Source organism: Glossina fuscipes, unplaced genomic scaffold (assembly GCF_014805625.2).
Source record: "Glossina fuscipes isolate IAEA_lab_2018 unplaced genomic scaffold, Yale_Gfus_2 2, whole genome shotgun sequence".
Classification (NCBI taxonomy): domain Eukaryota; kingdom Metazoa; phylum Arthropoda; class Insecta; order Diptera; family Glossinidae; genus Glossina; species Glossina fuscipes.
This window is the reverse complement of record NW_023998416.1, coordinates 19,760,066-19,767,974: the sequence shown is the minus strand read 5'-3', so window position 1 is coordinate 19,767,974 and position 7,909 is coordinate 19,760,066. Positions and strand designations below refer to the sequence as shown.

The window sequence follows — 7,909 nt, the reverse complement described above, 5'->3', positions numbered from 1 at the left end:
AAAATAAAGGAGATTTGTCCACTAATCAAGCACTTTAATTGAACCGCTCGGCTTTCTCAGCGCTTCAAGACATTCGTCCTAGATCTGTTTCACACATTTCCCAACATTCTATCATGACTCTCCGTCCCTTTTCCTCGTCCCTATATACGCCTTTGAAACAATTTGCTGGCAGCGATCTTCCCCGAACGTATCCACTTTCAAGTCAACCGCATAAAAAGAGTACTTAGTGTTTCCTCGCTCATCTAGCTATGATTCTTCTCGGCCACCAACCTCATTACGTATAACACATCTCCACAGTAGTTGCTCAACAGTAAAAAGAAGAATAATTGTCGACCGTGACGGCTTTAATTGCACTCGTTATTCAGGCTGACGGATAAGCGGGCGCAGTGTGCGCTTTCGAATAATAAGCGCGAAACATTTAAATGGACGGGTGGACGGTCGGATGATTATCGGTAAAATGGCTTCGAATCTTACGCTTTTTAAAAATATATAAACTCTGTGGGATAGGTAAAGTGCACTTCTCAGCATCAAGAAAGGTGAAGTGACAGCGAACTCTCCTCTATCTTATGGGAGTGTGAAATTTGCAATGACACTTGTTCTGAATCAACGAATATGCTTACTCGCTACAGATCAAATTATTCACTTTAAATAGCGCTCAAACTCTCCCTGCCTAAAGGGTAACATTTCATAATTCGTTTACTTTTGTCACTCGTTGTTTGCACAATTGTTTCTCACTATAACCATGAATTGTACGGTACGTCTCAATGCATTGGAATCGATGTAAGCTACAGACGATTCAATATTCGGTTTTATCTAAAATTAACTAAACTTTGTTAAAGAGGAAAAAGAGCACATCTGTGCATAGAATGCTTGTTTAGTGTTACGGTTCTCATCGGAATATGGGAAATGCAAACGCAAGCGATGCTAAGTAAATCTCATCAGTCATTCACTTATCATCGAAAATCTTGCATTTTCACGGAAAAGAGCGAATAATAAAATTGACAGCAGCCGCGTACATGCATATGACTACGAAGCAAAAAAAAAAAACAAGCATAAACATTGTAGTAGGGCAAGGGCAACCACTTCCTCCAAAGGCATTCCGTCATTTATTTTCACGATCAAGTCTCAAAATGGTACTTTGTTTCCCTGTAAATACAAACCATTCATGGAAGCCTTACTAAGGGAAGCGACCCAAGGCCTGAACTGGTGCAATACAAATATAGCGGAATTTAATTTTTTTCTCATAGATCTTGTAACTCTTCATCGGTTTGCGTTCTGAACTGTTGCTAAATAGTATTTTTTGCCATCTACAAGGTCACTTTTCATGAGAATCCTTATGTGAGGTGGAGTTCAAAAATATGGTCTACGTGGTCCACGTATAAGTTTATAAACTAACATTAATAGCACTGGTTCACCGCTGAATTCTAGAGCTGCTGTGAATCAACAACACATCAACACATTAAAGATAAATTCGATAAATTATTTTCATTTATTTAGAGAAATACAAGAAATTTGGACTTTTTGTGATAATAAATCATAAAAACCCTCAGCATAGCTTTGTCTATATCCCTGGTAGTGAGAAATAAAATCCAAGTTCATCGTCATTTGTTATGTCAAATTACTGTTATGAGTCAAGCTTAGTTGGTAAGACATTAAAAATGGAAATTTACCGCCGCATTAAGGGTTACTTCTCCCACCAGTAGTCATATAGGAGCGGACTCCCAAAATTGGTCTCTCCGATGGTACACGTTCACCTTCATTTAGTATATCTAATGCTTATACTCAACGCTCTTTCTCGAGAAACTTTAAATATTTCAATCTTTCTTTCATATAACGATTCTTCCAAAGAAAGAGGTTATAAGGGCAATCAATGGTGGTGAAAATCATTTTCATTTATGTGAAAATCTGTTACTGTAGTATATTTCATTAAAATGTCCCAAAAGCTTTCGATTTTTGAGTTGAACACAACTCATTGGTCAGATGGATAGGTAGACTGACAGAATTAAATCGATACAGAAAACGATTTTCAATCATTGGTGTAATAAAAGATGGGTCCGCCATATGTCGCTCTTGATGTTACACACATTCAAGTAAGCTTAATGTGCCGCGTGTCATAACTTTTCTATGATCAGCCACGAAGGGATGGTGATGATCAGGAAGGGTTATAGAAAGAGTGAGGTGAAGAAGGGGAGTAGTGTTTGCGAACATTCGACTTGAAAATAGAAATATCACAGACCCCAGTTATATAACAATAAATAAGAGGAGAGACAACGACTTTAATTAAAGTCACACAGTTACACTTCTATTGAAGTGAGAGATATCAAGCACGCAAGTCTGTTAAAGTGTGAGAAATCGAGATTGCGTTTTTTTTTTAGATGAGAATTATGCTATACATTTATATTAGACATTAAGTTGGATTGCTTAAAAGCAAGCCTCACCAAACTCAAGTGCGCAAAATTAATCAAAAATTCCAAAATGTAATTAAACACATGTTGATGAGAGCATTGCTGGTGTGTGGGTGAAGACGCTAAGAAAGACACAGGCCCGTTGAAAGATCTGATTGGTGCGCATATCTTTTTTATATCCGTAGAACGCTTGCGCTCAACACAACCGACATTACGTCGATGATCAAAGGTGTCCAGAGTTTTGGACACCCGTCGCCCATGAACACCGGAACCTTAGAATCCTACCAACCAGACGTGCGAGTTATACTCTAATTTTGGCTAGATATAGGCGGCGCAAGTGGCAAGCACATCAACTCATGCAGACAAAATATAAAAATGATGAAGCCTATGGAAAACGAAGAGAAGATAAAGAAATATGAGAGAAAGAGAAAAATCGAAATAGTGAGCAAATGAGGAAACCATAGTCGTATACGGGTGAATCCTGGCTGGGTTAGGCTCTGATTAAACGTGTCAATGAAACGTCTGAATCCATTTTCATGACGATATTCTACTTTCTAAGGCTTCTAAGCGCTTCTGAATACCTTTTAGAAATTTGGAATTATTCTTTAGCCCACTATATATATCAAATCTATATATCTCTTTATATCAAATTTATATATAACTCTTTAATTTTAAATACGGAAATTTTATTACAAGAATAACTAAACTATTTAGAGAAAAAAATTGATGAATGAAAAGTAGTGAAGCTGCCAGATCTTGATTTGATGTGTCGACTATTTCCTTGAAGATGAAAAATTTATGTTCTTGAAGTTTTTCCCAAGTATGTTTAGTTCATGTGATCATAAGTATCATCATTTAAAGTTTCCCCGGTTTCGTTTGTGTTATTGGCATCGAAAGACATTTGAAATTCTCTTTCGAAATTTTCGAGAGCCTTTCTCAAAATTCCTTCAACTGGCGAATAAGTCGAACGTGATCGTAAACGTGCTTTCGCTATTTCCAAAGACTACAAATGCATAAGTAATACATACGCGTAAAAAGATGAAGAATTCATTTTTTCGAAACCTTTAATAAGTTGTTGTTACGAGCCAAAGCCTCCTCATAGGATAATATTTTAATTGTTTGCTGCGCTGATGATTTTTCCAGACTGCATGCATTTTGTTTAGCCAACTTATTCTCTTCACGTTTTCTTAATATGGAAAGAAGGAAAGTCTTTTAGTATGTTTTTTTTTTCTTTGAAATTCTAAAGGTTCATTCTAATAAGCACACACATCTATGTGCACACATGTATTGTCTGAAGACTTCTTGAAAGATTTTTTCAAATCGAAGCGACCGTTACACGCAGCACTGTAAGTGCATTACTAACTTACTAACTTACATTATATCCAATTGTTTATCGACCTCTGACTCTAGTGCTGAATATTTTGAATGTATTTCTTTAATAATGTCCATTTAATTGCTAGCTTAACGTAAATCCGCGCACATTTCATGATACATTTGATGCGTTACTTAGGAGACGGAAAAAACATACCGCTGCGTGTTGCCCTGGATTTGCTGTTCTATGCAGTAACTTGCTGTAATTCACAGTTTTTGTTTAAATGAGAGTTAGTAAATTAAATCAAAAATAAAATCAAGGGCTATATTAAATGTCCAACAACATTTGTGCACCTCCGACAAACATATTAATGTAATTTAATAACAAACTCTTGCTCCACCTCCGACAAATATTTTAAAGTAATTTAACAGTATAACCTCATGGAGTAACAGAAAATAAGTAAGAAAGTTATATGCGGCGGGGGCCGAATCTCGCATACCCGCCACTATGCTTTTCGCATTCTACTCTCCAAATTATTTTACTTGATACCCATATCTCTGGCATTGTTAAGAAAAAATTAACCACGGTGTCTACCATATTCATTTTAGAATTAACCTATGTTTAGGCAGATAATATATCTTCCTTTGAGGAGTATACAAAATAGTGTTAAACGTTTTGCGTTTTCAATAAAGTGAAAAAAATTAAATTTAATTATTCGTAACTTTTTGGGGCTAGAGAGTAAAGTGCAAGTGCAAGTAACGAGCAAAAATCCAAAAATTTTTCTTTAAAAAACCGGAGTTGCGTTCAGTTTACCCTCCACTGCGCGCTTCTGCTCAGACCAATTTGGCGCATTTTCAATATCAATCTGCGTGCAGAAACTTCCAATATTTCTACCAAATTTGAAGTCGATAGCTTCATTTTTGCGACCAGGAGATTGCTAAGAATCCACACCACACAGATGGACAGATCAATGGCCATATCAACTCCGAATTTCACGCCGATCAAGAATATATGCGTACTGCCGACCTTTTCCCTTTTGTTGCTACAAGATCACCCATAGGAAAAGAGATGAAAATTTTTATCCATGTATCGAAGCATCATCTTTCTTATCATCATCATCATCATCATCATCCTGCCTGTGTTGCAAAGCACGTTTTGCACGTTTTGTGTCCACTAAAGTTAAAAATAAATAATAAAGGCAAAGCTTTTTGTGCGGAAGTATGGAATTCAGTATTTTTTACTGTCTTATGCAAAAAAACCACATAAAAAGGGATATATTTTCTAATCATCTTCTAATCATTGAGAGATTGCAAGACCCCACAGATATATAAAGAGCTATTCACTGTATTAATTTTGAATAAGTAATCATTACATCTCGTGTAATTAAACATCAACATGTTAGTAAGGCAAATACTGTCACATCAATTTTTATTTATTTGTGGAAATAAATGAAACGAAAAAAAAATGATTGTAAAGCGAATAAGACCGATTTACTGTCTGACACTGTAAGGAATTTCTCTTGAGGATGAGTACTCGCTTATTACAATTATACGCAATTATAACGATTGGCCGAAAATATGCAATATTTTAAAAAACAAAATTTTTTCCCAAAAATATCACGATTTATGCAACATTTTTCCACAAATGCACGTTTTGTTTCTTCGCGGCTTGTTTTTGGCCTCATGTAAAGGAGAAAACATCGTCAGGATGGCGTGAGGAAAAAGCAACATTTTCTTAAAAGAGCTTAAGTAAAAAGTCTCTCTTTTTTTTTAGAGAATACAAAGAAAAATTATCTACCAATCCATTCAATCTAATAGACAGCAATTACGATAAAGATTTCCCGGCAATGAAGACTGAATGAATAAGAGATTCGACTCTAAAGTCAAACAATATTTTAGTTAAAAATCAAAAATTTGCTAAATACCCTCCTAACATATCTAATTTCGACGAATTTAAGCTATCCCAAAAAGTATGGAAAACGCGGTTAGAAAAGCCAAGACAACACACAACAAATGCTCTCAATATTCTCTCGCTTAACTTGCAGGTGGAAGACATCTCTGCATTTTCATTGGAAGAACTTTTACATATTCTTAAATCAAAAAAGAAATCTACGGCAGCTGGTCATGATGGTATTAAATACGAAATGGTAAAAGTTCTTTCCACTTCAAGCCTTTCGACTATAAATGATCGCTGGATGACTAACATGACATGATGACATTTCTAGCTTCTCATTTATAGAGTATCCAAATTTACTTTTAGGAAAATTCAAAGTTCTGCAAGAGTTATCATCCATCTTCATTGAACTTCTGTCTATCAGACAGGCAATCCTCTTTACAACGATTCTTTTTAAATTATATTCTCAAAAACGACAAGAAAAGGTAGAAAGCGAAATGGAAAAAAAAGTAGAAAGGACAATTAGAGATAAGAAAAGCAACTACTTTATTAACAAACAAATTATAAATAAAATTAAAGCAAATTATAATTGAAATTATAAATACATTGGATCAAATTATAAATTAAATTTACAAATTAAAATTTAGAAATATGAATACAAATTATAATAAGGGAGGCAAGTCGGGAATACCTTCCGTGCAGCTTTTAAGTGGCGATGTCATTAGAAAAAAAAAAAAAAATAGAAATATAGCAAATAGGGATCAAATTGAAAGTAAAAACCAAAACCATCAACCAGCTGCCCAACTATAAATAATAATTCATCAGTTATCCTTAGGGACAAACAAATTACCAATAACAACGGTAATATTATCATCTCCCACAATGAATCAATCAAACAAAGATGAGTCGGTTTATCATTAGCACGCGTAAGTGATGAAGTAACTTCCTTCGAAAATGGAAACGTAAGTTTAAAAAATTCAATCTGGTTTTTTGTCCCAATCTTTGTTATCTATAAGTTTTTTTTTTCCGCGAAATTTTGCATTTTCATTGCATTTTCAAATCTTAAGTACAGTAGAGTTTTTTTTGATGCTAGCGCTTTAAGAGAAAAAAATTTATTCTCTGGCCAAATTTATAATAATAATAATAATAATAATTTTACAAGTTAGCCTAAAATTAGACTGCCATAATTTTTATTATCAAATTAAACAACGCCCTCGCTAAATTCCCTGTTGAAAGTCAAAGCACAGAATCGCTTATAATAAATAAATGGTTAAAAGCCTAACTTAATAACTTAAACGGTAATATCAATCAGCTATGTTAAATGACCAACTTAACAGGAAACAAAGATTCAATTCTGTTAAATAACAGAGAAAACAGATTCAATTCTGTTACATAACAGACAAAACAGATTCAATTCTGTTTAAAAAAATGTAATTTACCAATCCTAAAATTATGTTATTCTATTCTTATAATTTTAAATATTAAGCAACAAAATTTTCTTTCGCCTTAGGAGTCGTTTTTGTGAAAGCCAAGGCTCGTTTTCGTTGGACTGCATTGTTCTTAGATAGAAAGCCAAGGATTTCACCAACATCTGAGACTACCGACTTTATTAAAAACTCTATCGCACATGAGATTCGAACCCACGCGTATCAAACTATTTATTTTGCATATGATTAGACACGTTCCGCATATGAAGATATGAAATTTCTCGTATAATTAGGTTTTTTTTTTTTTTTAAATAGACTTAGCAGGTAGTTATCTATCTATCATCTTACTTGCGGGGCAGAGCAGTGTTATCTTTACAAATTTTGTTGTTTTAATAATAAAACTCTTATCAACGAAAAATGACGTATGTTCGCCCCTTTTATTAGAGTTTGATTTTTTTGAACAAAAAAGTACCAACAGTTAACAGTACCTCACAGGTATTTGCATAAAATAAATCGATTTCAGGTCAATTGATTGAATTTTCTTGCGTTGACCTGTCTACAAACACTACTGTAAGAATAATGCCATTCTTACAAAATAACCTTACACGTTTTAATATAATTTTGTATATACATCATCTCTTAATAGCATCCAACCACATTTCTTTTAAATTAGGAAAGAATTATTTAATCATAATCTATAAATACTACAGAACTATTTTATGTGATAAAAATAAATTCTTAATGAGCTGTGAAATGTGTTTTCAAAATTTAGTGGCAACATATATATATATACGTTATGAAATGTATGTAAATTAGAAAATTGTGAAACTTTACAAAAAAAATTTTTTTTTTTTAGTTTCGTTTTTAAGCAT

General features: G+C 33.8%; 1 protein-coding gene across 1 annotated transcript; it reads right to left on the bottom strand.

The window, feature by feature from the left end:
• Window positions 1-3,208: 3,208 nt before the first annotated feature.
• Window positions 3,209-3,854, bottom strand: LOC119634204. The gene is made up of 3 exons (XM_038028237.1): window positions 3,781-3,854; window positions 3,468-3,591; window positions 3,209-3,408 (listed from the first exon to the last, which is right to left on the bottom strand). Exons 1-3 carry the CDS (start codon window positions 3,852-3,854, stop codon window positions 3,232-3,234), a joined length of 375 nt encoding a protein of 124 aa, XP_037884165.1. The 3' UTR covers window positions 3,209-3,231.
• Between the last annotated feature and the right edge of the window lie 4,055 nt (window positions 3,855-7,909).

Excerpts from the sequence above, each read along its gene's own strand:
- LOC119634204 (XM_038028237.1), bottom strand. The coding sequence starts at position 3,854 with ATGGACATTATTAAAGAAATACATTCAAAATATTCAGCACTAGAGTCA. Across the intron at positions 3,592-3,780 it reads GATAAACAATTGGATATAAT|AAAACGTGAAGAGAATAAGT; the intron begins GTAAGTTAGTAA and ends TTCCATATTAAG. Across the intron at positions 3,409-3,467 it reads GTAACAACAACTTATTAAAG|TCTTTGGAAATAGCGAAAGC; the intron begins GTTTCGAAAAAA and ends ATGCATTTGTAG.